A 17849-nucleotide genomic window follows, 5' to 3' on the forward strand; every position below is an offset into this window, starting at 1 on the left:
GGCAGCGGCACGGCCCATGCCCGGGCCAGGCCGCGCGGCCGAACGTTCTCGACGGGGAGGGACTGTTGGGCTCCGGTGGCGCCGGGCCGGGCGCTGTCCCCGCCCGGGAGGAGGAGAAACACGGCCCCGCCGCGAACGGGCCTCCTGTGGGGCGGTGGGGGAAGGGTCCTCCCGGCGGGGCCCTGCGCGCTCCCTCCGAGGTTTTCCCGCCAGAACGAACAGGCCCGAGGCAAATAGAGGGAAAGGCAACGTGGCTGCATCGGCACCCCGTTCCCCGTGGCTTCCCAGCCGAGGGAAATGACCCGCGGGTGTTGCAGGGGAGCAGGTACCTCTGTGCCTACGCCGGTAGGGACCCCCTGCGACACGTTCCCTTCACAGCCGCGCCCTGCCGAGCACGGCAGAGCCCTACAGTCCCCGGCGTGCCCATGGCGGCGGCCGGCTCTGGCGGGCGGGCTTCCACCTGCTGCCGGTGTGCCCACCTCGGTCACCATCACAGCGACCCCCGCCTCGGGCTGCCACTGCTGGCTTCAAGCCGTGCCCACCGCCCGCCATGACCTGGGGAGGTGCTGCAGCATGCCAGGCCTTACCTGGCTCCTGCTGCCGCCGCCGCCCCTGGCCTGGGGTGCGCCGGGCAGTGGTGGTCTGCGGAGGTAAAAGCTGAGGCAAACTGGCGGTCCTGGTTGTTCTCTTGGCATCGACGGTGTTGCTAGAGGTCATTCCAAAATCTGGGCAAACGGTCAAAATGGAAATTAGGAAACAGCAACGTGGAAGCTGGGGTAGTAGTTGAAAGCGTAGGTTTTCGAAATTTGCTTGGGTGAAGACAGATGCTGCCTTTTTGTCAAGATACTGCCTCTCATTTATTCATTCTGCTACTGAAAAGAATAAAAGAAGAAAGTCTGTAAGACGATTTGCCTTTTATTGACTTTCAGTTGTCTAATTTGTTTTCATTCCTGTATTAATTAGAACTAATATATTTACATTTAGCTTCCGGGAGAGTGAATTTATGTTAACTAATTGACTGTGAGGCTGATGAGAAAGCGGGAGCATCAACTGATGGTGGCTGCTAGGAGTGAGAAATAGCTCTCTGAGAAGCCAGTTTGTTAAAAGATGAGGATTTGACACAGAATCCATTTATCGACTATTACAGGATCTGTTAGCTACTCAGGTTTCAGTTCCTTTAGTTAAAACATGTACGTGTTTGGATTTAATGATTGCTTGTAGCGTTTGTAACTGTAAATAGCCATTACTCATACGTGTGTTAAGCATTACAGTGTCGTAGTAAAATTGGGGCTTTAACAGAATGAGGTTTAAGGTCAAATAAAAGTCTCCACAAAACAGTCTTTTTTTTAATTGTATCTTTTTTTGAGTGCACAAGCTACATATGTATGTTAAAATAGACAGAAAATAAGTACGCATGTTAAAATACATAATTTGGCTTTAATATATGTGTGTGTGACTTCCCATGCAGATTTTTTGGCAGAAAATGCATTTGGCATTTTTGGTAGCTTTTGGCAGAATCTGTATTCCCCCTGAATTATTCTTAATAGTGGAATTCATTGTTGCTAATAACCTTGCTAAAAACTTAATGTAACTCTGTCAGTGATTGCCGTAGAACAACCACAAAATGTAAATTCAATAGTAATCTAAGTAAAAATAATGGAGTCTGAAACATTAATTTCCTTCGCCCTGTAATGCTCCAGACATCACCGTGCCAAGGATGGGACTTAAAAATATGTCTCATTCTCTCTTTGTCATTTCAGTTGGACGCATTGTCTTTGAATTATTTGCTGACGTTGTACCTAAAACTGCTGAAAATTTCCGTGCATTATGTACAGGAGAGAAGGGAACAGGGCCTACCACTGGAAAACCTCTCCATTATAAAGGATGTCCCTTCCACAGAAGTAAGTTCTATAAATCCTCTGTTTTCCTGTTGGTAACAGAAGTCCTCCATTATCAGTATTTGAAATAATGTTAAATAATATTTCAGAGCACTTGTTTAAGAAATAACTTGACTGAAAGTAAGTTTTTGACTTTTTGATCCTCCTAATGACTAGATGTTCTTACCATGCATTGACAATAGTAAATTATAAATTTACTAGTAAGTTAGTAATAGTAAAACAAGTGTACTATGAGTTGTGAATAGGTTGAACTGGATTTCAGGTAAAGGATTAAATATCAAGTGATGTCCACTTAACTGAAAAAGAGTACTTGGGGGACACTTGATAGATAAAAGGTGGGTTTTGGTTTTATTTAGGTGCAGGTGCTGGTGACAGGGATTGCTCTTCATCTCTGAATTGTTTTTCTTCATGCCTTTCCCGCCTTGATGCTATATTTTATAATCATTTTCTTTTGCAGTTATTAAGCAGTTTATGGTCCAAGGTGGAGATTTCTCAAACCAAAATGGCACAGGTGGAGAAAGTATATATGGTGAAAAATTTGAAGATGAAAACTTTCATTATAAGGTACTGTATTGAAAATAGTAATTGTATTAAGTTTTTGAAGTTTCAGTTATTTTTATTTTTCTTCAGATTCAGAATTAGTGCTCTTTAGTCCAATGTATTTTTAAGCAGTGGAAAGAATGCAGCAAAAAAGCCCCAAACTAGTTTGTCCTTAAAGTCTTTGTTGAATACAGAACAAATACATGTATGAATACATATAAAATAAGGTCAACCTCATTAAGACAAAGACAACCATAGTTTAGATTTTCTTTTTAATTGCACAATCAGAAATTAATTTGAAGCAATATTTCAGTTCTCATCAAATTAGGGATATTATTTTAAAAGAGTGGCAGATTTTGTCACTCGGAAGCATATACAGTATGTTAGCATTAAATGGATTTTATGTTTTGGGTTTTTTTTTCATATACTAATAATATTCATAAGACTAGATGTGAGAAATATCTTTCTTAAGAAGTGGGGAATCCATGGTAGATTGCAGAATTAATCCAAAGAAAAATTTAAAAGAAATAATTTTCCCCACTACAGTTACTTTCAATGATATGAGAAGTAAAAGGCTTTTTATGAATGGCTTGTTTTCACCCAGAATGTTGGGAAAATGTGCTGTGAACAAAGCAAGTTTTTCACTATGCAAAAGTCTCGATTTGAGGATGTCATTTTAAGAGATGCTGGCTTTGATGGCAGAAATTCCTACCCCTCCCATTACTTATTCCCACTCCTGTATCACAGCTCACTATATCATTACTAGCAACCATTAGTGCGGTCCCACAAGCAGTTTTGTCAGCCCAGCTGCGGGAAGAGAGGAGGGAGCAGTGCTTCAAGAGTAGGAAATTCTAAAACCGTCTTTGTCCTCAAAATCGTCATCTAGTGACACCAGGAAGACTGCAGGTGCATGTGCTTTACACACACAAGTAGTATGGTTTATGAACAACAGTTTTCTCAGGATGTGTCCTGTGTCTTTTCTTGTTTCTTTTGCAAAGGCATAACCCTTCAAAATGTCCATTACCATTCCTCAGGCTTCTCTGTCATCAAAATCAAACACAGTTGATGCCTCCAGGATCTGTCTTTTGACATAAGATTGAGTTCTTCTTTATGCTTTTGAAGAAGAAATGTTTGCCTTCTGTATTTTTAAATCCTTTTCTTAAGCATTTTAGTTCTACCTTTCTTTAAAAATGGGTATTCCAGAAAGGGAAGAAGACTGCTTTTGACCATACTGTACAGCAGGTCTGTGTACCTTAAGCCTGCAACGTATACAGTATTTGAAGATCTCCAAATTTATGTATTACCTGTACACTGTGACTTACATTTTTTGGCTAGCAGACTTAGCTATTCTGGAGAAAAGTGGCAACCATTATAATTGTTCTGAGTTCTCATCTGTGTTCTCAGCTGTACATAAAGGGCTGTGTGGCTGGAAAAAGCCCCTGTGCTTGAACTATCAGTAATTGCATCTTGAACCTGGGTGGGAGTACTACTTGGAAACAACAAAAATAACGTGTTCTGCAAGTACCCCTTACAACAGCCAAGACACCTGCCGCTGTAGGTGTAACAATTCTCAGCATTGGCATGAACTGTTTTCATATCGTGCTATTATGTGATAGCATATGAATGACTCTTCAACAAGACTGACTAAAAAACTTACAGGCGTTGTTGTCCCATGATTAAGACAAAGCCCTGACTTCAATTGTGCTTGCCACCAAACAGTATTTTAGGAAAAGAAAATACGGCAATCCCCCACTAATCAGGCATCAAAGTCCACGGCCAAGGTCAGAGCAATAACTGGAAATGTAGCTCCAGAATTCATCATAGAGTTAATTATAGTTGTGAGAGATGTTCTCTGAAGTCTGACACTTGCTATGGTGATGCCCATAGCACTTCTGCTTAAAGTTACTCTTCTGCATTGGTCCTTGTCACAGGATCTCTAGCTCCCTGAAGAAGGAGACTTGGTGTCATCGTTCCTTTTTTAGTTGTACTGTCAAATGAGATCTGGAGGTAATTATGAATGGAATGCAAATGATTCCCATTTCTGTACTTCTCTGACTGCTCAGCTATAACAAAAGTTGTCAGTGTGCCAGGGATGAGTTGAAGAACTCACTTGGATCTTACACAGAGTCTGGGAGCTCAGTTCCCATCATCTGTTGGCCAAGTTTGTTAGGATTTTAGTGGGAGTTAAAATGCCTCTACTACATAGACATTCACTGGATCTTGCACTTAATCTAGCAGTCCTGCAAAGTCTCATCAAACCACTGTCTTGATCAATGATGAGTTGGTTTTTTTGACACTTGAAGACACTGGAGCTACCTCTTTGTTCTTGTGTTGTTTGTATGGTTTCTTGTAAATTGCAATAAACTGCAAGATGTTGTCTGTAGTCAGCTTAACCATGTCAGATCAATCCCACTAGGCTTTTTTTGGTGTTAACTTCTCCAGCTAATGGCTGTGCTGTTGTGGAACACCGAACTTACTTAGTCCTCAAGCAGTGTTGTTACCATGGTATAGTTTTGCAAGCCTTGAATCTGTCAGAGAATCTGTTTTCGTCTGGACTTTTTTACTTGCTTTATAAGCTTACAAAATGACAAGCAGAAACCATCACGGGAAAGACTACCGTAATCTGCAGTGTTCAAAACAATCATGGCAAGAAAATGCATGAGTGACAACAGTTTTGTTTATAAATAGGGACTCTCATCATGAGACTAATGTTGAGACTTGGTCCCAAACGAAATGGAGTTGCATGTTAAGTGTGAAGATCAGAGCTGCCAGACTGCTGTATGTAACTTTCCAACTTGTCCTCCAAGTCTTTACAGACAAAAGGTAAACATGCAAGTGTAAGGCAACACCAGAGCTTACTGTTACTTGGCTCTTTGTTTACAAACCATTAGCATTAGTTGTAATTGGAAAAAAAAAAAAAAAGGTAAGATTTACAGGTCTTATTCTGCCTCTTGTGCAGTGAATCAGTGACCAGCCTCAAATGCTCTTTGCAAAAGTCTCCTATGGCAGACCCTTTCTGATTAACTTGTTTGCCAGCAACTACTGTACGAAATGTCAGATGTTTTGTTTGGAGGCTGCATTCCTGCACGCTTGCTACCAGATGCCTTCTCTTGCTGTGGATCACAGGCTTCTACTCTGTCATTTGCCATCTCTTGATTCCCAGGATGAGTTTCAATATTAGAAGAGATAAAGCCAAACTTATTCCAGTAGCTCTCTGTTGGCTGGGTGCAACTTTAGCTCTTGGCTGTGCAACCTTTTCCCAGAGTTCCTGAGCCAAATCCTGGTTGAAAGATTCAGACTCATTGTGCCGTATGACCGGATGAACACCTCAGGCAAGGAGTTCTCCCTACTACCATGAAAATCTAAACACTGTGTGGGAAAACAGTTTTCAAAACAACAGGTTCTTCAAAGTGGTAGAGACTATAAGGGACAAATTGGATGCTTAAATACAGCTGTCTCAGACTGTTGTCTCAAAGTAATCAACCTCCCGTCGAGCTGTGAGGTCTGCTTCACAGCAATTTCTGCTCCCGTCTCCTTTGTGCAGTCATGCTTTTTTTTTTTTTCCCCTCCCATCCTCCTTACAGTATCAAGTTTCTTAGGAATACCATAGCTTGCATGCTTCAGACATGTACCAGTGTCTTGGTATAATATACTGACTTATATTAAATGGAGTTCCTTGCACTTAATAACCAGATCAGCTTGGGGAGAATGATATCTTAATAGCTGTGTCATGCCAGTTTAACGAGAGATTCACAACACATACAAAAAGTACATTTTTGCAGTACAAGTGAAAATGAAATAATCTGCATGATGGAGCAATATAATTCCTATTTCAAAGAAGGAAAAAGTACTTATGGCAAACAAAATAAACAGTATCTTCTCATGTTGGGCTGTTTAATAAATTTTTATTAGTTTGTGGCCTGGTAGCATGAGCCAAAATAATTAGATGGTTAAAAATCCCAGCAGAATAAAAACTCTCTCTCTAGGAGAGTGAAGGAGTTAAAAAAACCCCACAACCTTTAAAGAATAAAGACCATAGTCCCCTAAAAGCCACAGTTTTTCAACATACTTTCTATTAGTAGCCCTTATAAAATTAACAATACATACCCATCTTGACAGTGTAACATTAAAGTTGGTTTAAGTGGTGTTTAGCTTTGTTTCTTGAGGCCAGTGGTCTTGAATAATCCAGTGAGGAACTTCACATGTATCTCAGGTGATCTGTCTAAACTCAGCAGCTGTGCCGGGGATTGAGTGTACAGAAGCAGACATGTTACAGCACCACATCACAGATGTGGCTCTGCTTGCTGGACTGCTAGGTGGCAAGTAAAGATGCAGAGCTGGGCGTTTGCCCTCTTCAGTCATGATAGGTAAAATTAGTTGCCAACTGTATGTAACTGGTTTACCAAGTTGTCATTATGGCTGTCCTTGCTATATGTATTAATAGGCTTACAGAATCTTATGTGTGGTTTTATAACAGATCTTTTATATGTTGATTGTGATTTTTTTTTTTCCCCGCAATGCAGCATGATAAACCAGGGCTGCTGAGCATGGCAAATGCAGGACCCGGTACTAATGGCTCTCAGTTCTTTATTACAACGGTGCCTACTTCTCACCTGGATGGGAAACATGTGGTGTTTGGCCAAGTGATCAAAGGAATGGGTGTAGTTAAAATATTGGAAAACGTTGAAGTAAAAGGAGAAAATCCTGTTAAGGTAAACAAAATCCAAAGCACTTAGGGATAATGTTTATTCTTCCTTATATGATGTATATTCATTTCTTCTAAATGCTTGGTGTAATGTTTAGCACTATTAAATGTTAGCTGGTTATTTTTGCTAACAGTGTTAATTTCCATTTTACTGTCCTTGTTAAAAGGCTTTTGTTCCTTTGCTGTAAATTTCCCCTGCACAAACAATTGATTTATTATTCAACACAGCTGTGAGGGTGGAAGCCTTTATCAGGGTGAAGGTGGAAATGCACAGCTGGAAGTGTAGGATGGGTGATGAAATTAAAAGGTGGAATTCACAACCCTACCTAAGTGATATGTAATTCTTATGAATTTTATGTCAGAAGTTGTACTTCTGGAAGAGCAATCGGTGTGTAGGTCATGTCAGTTTGTGGTTGTTTGAAAAATTAATACCTCTGTAACTTTAAAAGACTTGGCAATTTAAGAAAGAACCGTCTTCTCTAATGTAGTAGAACTTCCATGTCTTGTGTTTTGCTGCAGCTCAGCTTGCTGCCAGTTCCTCTTCCAGCCTCTCCATGTAGCATGGGTATGGTGTTCTTGGAATGCTGCTCCTCTGAACACAACACTTCTGTGATAAAAGCCTTTTGATGAGGATAGGCTAATGATGTGATGGGTTTCTGAAATCAGTGCACCCAAACCACGGATGAAAAAGCATTTTTACTGAATTTCAAAGAGCACTCAGAAGTTGTGGCTTTTTTTGGGGGAAATTGTCATAATAAGCAATATCGCTATTTACACTTTATTTTTTCAGTTGTGCGTCATTGCAGAATGTGGAGAGCTAAAGGAAGGAGATGATTGGGGAATTGTTCCCCAGGATGGATCTGGAGATGTTCATCCAGATTTTCCTGAAGATTCAGATATAGACTTGAAAGATGTAAGTTTTTTTCTTTTAAGGTATTTTACAGAATGCAAGACTTGTAGGTAATCTGAGTTATATGGTGTCTGCGATGATGTTCTCTAAACGTTTTTTCTTAAGAATCGATCAAGCTCCTGATTAAATGGTGACATTCAATTTTAGGAAAGAGAATGGTGTGGGAGGGGATTGCTATCTCTTTTTTTTAGTGCTAATTGCAGCTGATTTTTTCCCCAGTAACTAAAACCACAAATGCTTACAGTTATTACACTTTTTTTTTCTGTTCTTCGTTTCTTTTTACTTTTGTTTGTGCTGTAGTGACAAATTGCAATTACTACAACTCCATCCTGCAGATGACTAACTTAATGTTGTACCTACACACTTTTTCTGTTCAACTTTTTAAATATCCACCCTTAAAAAATTTTGCCTTACTTACTAGAAATAATAAAGGATTAACCTTCTTAAAAGATTTCTACTACATCAGAGCTAGTTGTTCTCAATTCCCAGTAGCTGTGTGCTTCTCACGTTGTTCAAACTGAAGGAAGACCGGTTGTTGAGAGTTATGGAGCAGACTGGTGAAAGCAGCTTTTCTGCAGGTTTTTGCTTTATCATGAAAGTGAAATAGACAAACTGTAAATCAAACAGTGATTTGTGAGAAGGTAAAAAAAGGGGGCTGCACATGTAGATTCCAAATACAGAATTAGAAATAATATAGTAAAAAAACCATTATAGCTAGAAACCAGGAACTCCTTGTATGTGGCTATTGAGAAGCACTTGAACTTGTGAAAATGTTTTTGGATAGCATTTGCTGTGGTTCAGAACCAAAGTTGGCAGGTGCCTGCCTCCTTTAACTTTATAAACTTGTTCATATAAACTAATTACAGAAACCATGGTGACATTGGTCTCATGTTGTGATCAGTTTTTTTCAAGGTCAGTAATTCTAGTAGGGTAGAAGTGTAAACTGATAGTATTACAAATGACAATATATACATTTGACAGAGCTTAAGACATCTGTGGTATAGACAGCAGTAATTATAAACTGTTTATTGCCACTGGAAAAGTAACTTAACACTTGAAATGTATGCCATTCTGGAAATAGAAATGATGGATTTGATAAAGATAGGCAGTTGTTCTTTTTCTCTTTCAATAGATGTTTTAAGTGTTTTGAGAGAAGGAGAATTGTGTTGATACGACTTCTAGTTTGAGAGCATGCAGAGTTCAGGTGACTAATACCATTTTGAGAAGCAGAAGACAAAATTTTCTCAGGAAATAAGGCAGTCTTGGTTGAATACTTTGATTGTTAACATGACTTCTTTTCTATGAATAACGGCCAACACCTTTATATATAGCTTTGTGTGGGTAGCAGCATTTAGGGGAAGGAGTTGAACTGCTATGTTGTCTCCGGTATTTTCTCACCCTTTATACTGTAGAAAACCTGTTAGGAATTTCATCTTTCAGACTATTGTGTGACATGAAGTAGAGAATATTACAGGAGTGGTTTGAAGCTAGTATTTGTCTAAAATCAGAATATTTTTATTCTGAGATTTTATAATCTTTGAAAGAGGATGGACATGGTATCCTACTGTTAAACATCAAGTAATTCAAGACTTCTTTCATAAGTACATTCATACTTTATATTTTCCATCTATTTTATTAGGTTGACAAGATTGTGGCCATAGCAGAAGACATAAAGAATATAGGAAATACTTTCTTCAAATCGCAAAATTGGGCAATGGCAGCTAAAAAGTATAGTAAAAGTTTACGGTAAGGCTATCATCATTCAATCAGGTAGTTCCTGTAACCCAAATTAATACTGCTATCAAGCAATGATATGTGCATTTAAAAAGTGCCTGTTGCTGTGCTCTTTCCTTTTTTTTAAAAAAAGAGCCTTCTGAATCTGGAAAACATCAGGTTGATTTTTACCTACTTATTCACGTAGGTCTTCTGCTTATTGCTAGGTAAGAGGTATAGGCAGGAAGTATTGTTTGGATCTGACTAAATGCTCCTTTTTTAATACTCTTGCTGTGCTGGTGCATAACTGGGAAGAAAAGCACAATAGTATACAGGGTAGTTAATGGACTGGAAAAGAGGGAGATAACTTTTTGTCTGATTTCTAAAAAACAGTAGGTTTAGGAAATGGGTAAGTTCAAGAGAGAGTACCCCCAAATGTGACCCTTATTAATTCATTATTATTTTTTCTGAGGCTCCATACCATCATCCTGACTCCATGTATAATTCAGACTTGCCTTCAAAACCATAGTCTTTCTGCTTTTGTTTCCATACTGCTCCTTTCTTCTTTTCATGCTTTTTGCTTTATGTATATGAGCTTCTCCTAAAAACTTTTTTTTTAAAGTTATGCTGACCTTTATCCCTACCTTCTTAATGATCACTAGCAGTAACAGTAATGAAGGAAAAAAGAATTCAGGCATGTTTAATGCTTCAACTGAGTTTAACTGACTGGGTTTCAAACAAATGATGTCCTTCTGAAGCATAAAAATGAATCCTTTAGTTACAGATATTAACCCAAGATGCAACATCTTGCCTTCCCTCAAAAAGCCCATGATAGACCAACAGAAGCCCCAAAGTAAATTGGATTTCTATGTAAACCTTTTAGAAATCATACAGAAAAAAGGCTGGAATGGATCTTTAAGGATCTTTGTGTTGTATCTGTCCATTTCCTACCCCATTCCTAGGTAAATATCAGATATAACTATGCTATCCCTTACAGTTGCTCGTTCTTAAGCACACCCAATGAAGGCTCTTCCAGTTTGAGTAGACAGCTTTTATTTGGTGTTTATTTGTCCCTGTGGATGGAAAGGATAGTAACTTTCCTAGACTAAACAAATCTGATCGTCCCAGCTCTTCTTTATAGGTCAAACTTTTGTGGACATGTCCTGTTGTTTTATCTTAAAATCTAATACTTTATGTAGGATGGTATACTTTAGCTGGCACTTCACCAGAACTGATAGGAATAGAATAGCTCTTATTGGGCTATCTCCCATGTGTTGTGTATAACTCACCTAGCAAACCATCTGGCAATGTTGGTTTTTTCTTTTTACCAACAGTAACCATTATAACCTTCTGTTCTTTTTCTTGTCTTAGAATCATAGAATGGTTTGGGTTGGAAGGGACCTTAAAGATCACCTAGTTCCAACCCCTCTGCCATGGGTAGGGCCACCTTCCACTAGACCAGGTTGCTCAAAGCCCCATCCAACCTGGCCTTGAACACTTCCAGGGATGGGGCATCCACAACTTCTCTGGGCAACCTGTTCTACTGCCTCACCACCCTCACAGTAAAAAAATTTCTTCCTAATATCTAATCTAGATCTACCCTCTTTCAGTTTAAAGCCATTTCCCCTTGTTTGATCACTACATGTCCTTGTAAGAAGTCCCTCTCCAGCTTTCCTGTAGGCCCGCTGTACGTACTGGAAGGCTGCTGTAAGGTCTCCCCAGAGCCTTCTCTTCTCCAGGCTGAACAACCCCAACTCTCTCAGCCTGTCTGCATAGGAGAGGTTCTCCAGACCCCTGATCATCTTCGTGGCCCTCCTCTGGACTCACTCCAACAGGTCCATGTCCTTCTTATTTTGGGGGCCCCAGAGCTGAATACAGTACTCCAGGTGGGGTCTCACAAGAGCAGAGGGGGAGAATCACCTCCCTTAATCTGCTGGTCACGCTTCTTTTGATGCGGCCCAAGATACGGTTGGCTTTCTGGTCTGCAAACACACATTGCCGGGTCACGCTGAGCTTCTCGTCAACAAACACCCCCAAGTCCTTCTTTGCAGGGCTGCTCTCAATCCACTCATCACCCAGCCTGTATTTGTGCTTGGGATTGCCCCGACCCACGTGCAGGACCTTGCACTTGGCCCTGTTGAACTTCATGAGGTTTGCACGGGCCCACCTCTTAAGCCTGTCAAGGTCCCTCTGGATGGCATCTCTTCCCTCCAGCATGTCAACCGCACTACACAGCTTGGTGTCATCAGCAAACTTGCTGAGGGTGCACTTGATCCCACTGCCCATGTCGCCAACAAAGATGTTAAACAGCGCCAGTCGCAATACCAACCCCTGAGAAACACCACTCGTCACTGGTCTCCACCTGGACATCGAGCCATTGACTGCAACTCTTTGAGCGCGACCATCCAGCCATTGACTGCAACTCTTTGAGTGCGACCATCCAGCCAATTCCTTATCCACCAAGTGGTCCATCTGTCAAATCCATGTCTCTCCAATTTAGAGACAAGGATGTCGTGCAGGACAGTGTCAAATGCTTTGCACAAGTCCAGGTAGATGATGTCCATTGCTCTTCCCTTATCCACCAACGCTGTAACCCCATCGTAGAAGGCCACCAAATTTGTCAGGCCTGATTTGCCCTTAGAGAAGCCATGCTGGCTGCCACCAGTTACTTTCTTATTTTCCATGTGCCCTAGCATAATTTCCAGGAGGATCCACTCCATGATGTTGCTGGGCACAGAGGCGAGACTGACTGGCCTGTAGTCTTCATGCTGCTTAACCAGTTTTTTTAAGGTATTTTATATGTAAGAATTGACACTTTTTTGTCAAAAAATGTATTGCTTCCTATTGTCTCCCTTGATACTCATCTTACTGATTTCTTTGACTTGGAAGCTCTAATTTTGTTTCCAGAATGGTCTTGCATATTTTGGTGTGATGTATAAACATTATAGGTGTATTCTATTTGTTTTGAACATAACAGTTTTGTATTATAACTCTCCCTAGCTTTTTACTCTTTTCTCTCCCTTCTGGTTCTCATCTTTTGCATGATGCCCAGCAAGTGGAAGAATCAATGGGACTATGTCTAATTTATTTTTTAAGTATTGCTTATTTCTGTGATCCAAAGTTGTATACAAACTATTCAACACTCAAAAGATAGGGCATGCAGAAATTGAACTTACATAGGCACTGATCTGCAAAGACTGCATTAATCATGGTGTGCTTAAAATGTGAATACATGCAAACACGTGGTTTTTATTTTTTAAATAAAAACCACAGAGGTTCTATCAAGTAGGCCATTAAAAGAGTTAGAGCTTTTACATCCACAACAGACCTTTGCCACTTGAAATAAAAAACTGACAGCATTAATACATTGTAAATTAAGAAGAATGAGATACAGTTTGTCTATGAAGCAGAGATGCAGTAAATTATGTGGCTTAGTTCTGAAGCAGTGTCAGTTTTGAAGTTCAGGAGAAAAGTCGTAAAGGAAGACCGTGCAAAGGAGGTGAAGTTACTAATGCTCATAAACCACCCTCCTTTACAAAGTAAAGTTAGCTTCAGGGTTCAGCCAGAAATGCCTAAACAATTAAAATATTACTGAGGGAACTGAAGAAGAGATGAAGCTTCCCATGAACGTGGAAGGTGTAGTGGTGGTGTTGACTTTTTGCCACTGATGAACAACATGTTTTTTGAGAATAAACAGTCATTGAGATAAATTCTAATGGTTTCACACCACCTAGAACAGTGTATTTGTCTAAGAAAAAGAATGCTGTTAGTACAGTGGAGGACTAGGAGTTACAGGAGAACATTCACCAGTGAGTTCATCTTTTTTGTCAGGGTAGGTCTTAATATATTTAGTTTAATAAATATTTGTAGTAGTGGAATTGAAGCTGCTTTAAAAATACCAGTTTGGATAGGCCAGTTTGCACATATCTGTGGAAGGATAGCTAAGGGCAGAACAAAATGGAAGTTGCAACACTAATGCATGTTCTTTGTAAATCTGGTTTTCTGCAGGTATGTAGAAGCTTCTGAAGCAGTGGCAGAGGAGGCCGACAAACCAAAGTTGAAGACTGTTGCTTTGACCTGTGTTTTGAACATTGGCGCTTGTAAACTAAAACTGTCAGATTGGCAGGGAGCCATTGAAAGTTGTTCAGAGGTAAATTTAATGTTTAGTATTTTGATTAACAATTAGCCTATATAGAAAATGGAGACTGAAACTACAAAGCTTTTGCAAAGAGTCTTCTGACAAGTTTATGATTTGAAAGTAAACAAAGTAGAAGGCTGATTGTGAAGTTATTACTAACTTTCCAGTATGTGGCTTTTTAAAAAGATTTTGAAATTGAAATGATTCATTAGGAACAAACAGAAGAGGGCTGTTGCTTACTGCCAGAAAAAATGCATGCTGTCATTGTCACTTTGGTTTGCAGAGCTGATTTTTATATTACAAAGAGTTAAACTGTCTTCAGTGGAAGAGGAGAGTACTTTTCTCTGGAAGACTAGTATGAGCAAAATGTTTTACTTGCTTTTAGATTTGATGGTCTTGTATTTTATTCATTTAAGTGATTTTTCTAACTAAAGCCTTTTTAGGAAGGCTTAGTGGTGAAATGAAACCAGTGAATAGGAAGAAAGGAGGAAAGAATAAATATGGAAATAATGAAAAATAATAGAAGTAAAGAAAAAAAAAGCAACAGTGACATAGACATACTGACAGAATTTAGTATATTTGAGGAAACTTTAAATAATTTAGTAAAACTCAGAAATTTTGAAGGAAACAGAGTAAAGAATGCTCTTATTTGTTAGCAGAGGATCCTGAGCAGCATCTCCTAGGGCTTCATGCTGAAAGCAGGAGTCTCGGCTAATCTGTGTGTCTTTAGAGAGCTGTCTTGCTTTCTAGTCTGCTGATGGTGTTACCACAGGGAAGACTTTAATAAACGTATATTCAGAATGGACAAATGGGGTATGAGGAAAGAAAAAAAGTAAGAAAACTGTGTAATGTGGTATCTGTCATCTAGAAAATGGTAAAAAATTAAACAGCATTTGTGTTACAGATAGAAATTACTGATCATAATACGTGCCATTGGGGGGGGGGAGAAAAAAAACCACTTCCTTTTTCTTAAGATTACAGAATTGTTAGATAAAGGCAACTGCATAGCTGTAATAGACCTTTGTAAGGTATTTAGCTTAAGTCTCATAACAAGTGTTAAATAGTGTATCACTGTTTTAATCAGAACACCAGTTTCCTAAGATTAACTAGTTAGAGCTCAAGGTAATTGTTTATGAGAAACTATACACTTTCATTTTTTATGATTTCCTAAGGCCAAAAGCGATTTAAATTAACAATCTGTAATACATGCATTATTTGGTATAAATAAGGAATTACACACGGCTGAACCTGTTCAAACAACCTTGCTTTAAAATAGCTGTAAGCACAGTGGTCAAGCTAAAAACAAGGAATGCTACCTATGTGTACACAGTGCAGACACCTAATTTTCTAATTCTTGACACAGAAGAGGCTCTAGGCTTTATAGCAGACAGATCAGGATGAGCGCCCAGAGTAATACTTCCTTTATATTAACATCCAATACTGCAGTGATTTAAAAAAAATTTGGATGCATTGTCTAATGTATATAACTTTTAATTAATAATTTAAAGTTAATAAATGAAATAAAGCCACACATCCATGCAAAGAGATTTCCTTTAATAACTAAGAAACTATATTATTTAAAGTAATTTTAAAAAAGACACTATAGAGCTATCTGCAGTAAGAAAAAAGAACATGATCTTCACAAGTGTCCTGGTTTCGGCTGGGATAGAGTTATTTTTCTTCCCAGTAGCTGGTATAGTGTTGTGTTTTGGGTTCAGTATGAGAAGAATGTTGATAACACACTGATGTTTTCAGTTGTTACTAAGTAGTGTTTAGACTAAAAGTCAAGAATTTTTCAGCTTCTCATGCCCAGCCAGCAAGAAGGCTGGAGGGGCACAAGAAGCTGGGAGGGACACAGCCAGGGCAGCTGACCCGAACTGACCAAAGGGGTATTCCATACCATGTGATGCCATGCCCAGTATATAAACTGGGGAGAGTTGGCGTGGGGGGGATCGCTGCTCAGGAACGAACTGGGCATCGGTTGGCAAGTGGTGAGCAATTGCATTGTGCATCATTTGTTTTGTATATTCCAACTACTTTTTTATTATTCTTGTCATTTTATTATTGTCATTATTAGTTTCTTCCTTTCTGCTCTATTAAACTGTTTTTATCTCAACCCAAGAGTTTTACCTTTTTTCTTCCGATTCTCTCCGCCATCCCACTGGCTGGTGGGGGGGAAGTGAATGAGTGGCTGCGTGGTGCTCAGTTGCTGGCTGGGGTTCTGGCTGGGGTTAAACCACGACAACAGGCAAGAAAACAAAACAGCTAGCTAGCCAAATTAACTGAGGTACTTTGAAAAAATAATTTAAGTAACCAAATAGTGGAACAATCTCTTTGCCCAGCCACTGTATTTCCTATTTTGACATTGTCACATTAGAGCTGGCATATAAACCTTAGTGAAACCATTCAGCTCAAAAAAGGCATAATGACTGGACCTTGGCCAGGTTCCCAAAGCCTGAGATGGATTGCTTGTATGTATCTTTCTAGCCTACAGTAAAAAAAGCTTTACAGGAAATCTGCTCGTTTTCTTTATGATGCCATTTTTTGGTGTGAAGGAAGAAGCTGCACTGTGAGACTCAAGGTCAGGATAATTTGAACTGCAGCAACACCTTTGTCTTGACAGCTATATATATATATATATATACACACACACAGGTTCCATTTGACCCATTTTACGCTTGTCCTTCACAAAAGACCACTTCTGGTGCAGTGGTATTAAGACTGATAGCTAGCTATTCAGTGCACTACATTATAGCATTCCTTTTTACACGGTTAATGTTTTGACAGCTTACCCTCAAACCAACTGGGGAGATTGTCTGCTGGTGTGAACTGTGCCATTTTCAGAGATGGGAGGCTGTGAAGTATATGAAATGCTAATGTGACAATTTTATTAAATTTACAGGCTCTTAAAATAGATCCAGCAAATACTAAAGCTCTCTACAGACGGGCTCAAGGATGGCAGGGAATAAAAGATCTCGATCAGGCATTGGTAATGATCACAATATTTAATTTTCTTTTTTAAATCTAAACATTTTATTGAACATTAATTTATATTTCTCTTTTATTTAAGGCTGATCTTAAAAAGGCTCATGAAATAGCCCCTGAAGACAAAGGTAAAATAAAGCTGTTTCTTTATAAATTCTTTACTTTTTTTAAGAATGTAACAAACCAGGGTAGTATTCAGTAGAAAATTGTACCAATGTGATGCCTAAATGCTGACTTCTAACAGCTTAAATGCTCATGTATTGAGCACAGAGCCCACTGAGGTGGAAAACCTGTTTTTATACAGCAGTGATGCTTCTGTTGGTTATGTAGGTCAACAGCATGCCTCTTGAACCATCTCCCTATTTCCCAGGGGTTTTATTAACCTTCTTAATTTCCTGGTCTAATTGGATAAGATTTTTAGCTCATAAATTCTGTGTTGGGACCAGTACTATGCTTGTACACCCTCCTCTACCTGGTTCCTTTACCAGGTGAAGCAAAGTAAGGGACAGGGGTTTTTTGCTGCTAGTATCTGACCTAATAGAAGATTAAATGCAGTTCTATTAAATGAGATAACATGGGTAAGTTGCAGCAGTGTGACCTGGCCTTGACATATAGGAGACCTAATGTAAAGAGATTACTATAACTGTATCATGTATTTTCTTTTTAAGCAGCTATCCAGACAGAAACACTCAGAATCAAGCAGAAGATAAAAGCCCAAAAGGAGAAAGAGAAGGCAGCTTACGCTAAAATGTTCGCTTGATTTTTTTTCTAAACTTTTAAATCTATGCACTAACTCATGCAAAAGGATAAATGGAGCTGCTTCTTTCATTTGCCCTGTACTGCAGTTTTCAGCATTTACAACTCAAAAGCATAATAATAAAGAAACTGTTCAAAGGTGAAGTGGTTTTCTTTTTTTTTAAGCTGTACTAATTTGTGTTTTGCAACTCAGGTGTGTTTCTA

At 39.3% G+C, this 17849-nt stretch overlaps 1 protein-coding gene across 2 annotated transcripts in view; it reads left to right on the forward strand.

Moving 5' to 3' along the window:
* PPID (peptidylprolyl isomerase D) overlaps positions 1-17804 on the forward strand; it is an 18044-nt gene extending 240 nt beyond the window's left edge. Inside the window, exons 2-10 of one of the 2 annotated variants that reach the window (XM_010586089.1) lie at positions 1761-1901; positions 2356-2462; positions 6962-7150; positions 7934-8056; positions 9693-9799; positions 13775-13916; positions 16807-16893; positions 16975-17017; positions 17561-17789. In XM_010586089.1, the coding sequence (XP_010584391.1) occupies positions 1761-1901; positions 2356-2462; positions 6962-7150; positions 7934-8056; positions 9693-9799; positions 13775-13916; positions 16807-16893; positions 16975-17017; positions 17561-17649 (1028 nt within the window). In that variant the 3' untranslated portion in view covers positions 17650-17789. Of the gene's footprint in view, positions 1-1760; positions 1902-2355; positions 2463-6961; positions 7151-7933; positions 8057-9692; positions 9800-13774; positions 13917-16806; positions 16894-16974; positions 17018-17560 lie in introns of both variants that reach the window. The other variant, XM_010586090.1, reaches the window with a different exon arrangement.
* The last annotated feature ends 45 nt before the right edge of the window (positions 17805-17849 follow it).

The sequence above is a fragment of the Haliaeetus leucocephalus genome, unplaced genomic scaffold (genome assembly GCF_000737465.1).
Source record: "Haliaeetus leucocephalus isolate CR32 unplaced genomic scaffold, Haliaeetus_leucocephalus-4.0 Scaffold140, whole genome shotgun sequence".
In the NCBI taxonomy this organism is placed as follows: Eukaryota; Metazoa; Chordata; class Aves; order Accipitriformes; family Accipitridae; genus Haliaeetus; species Haliaeetus leucocephalus.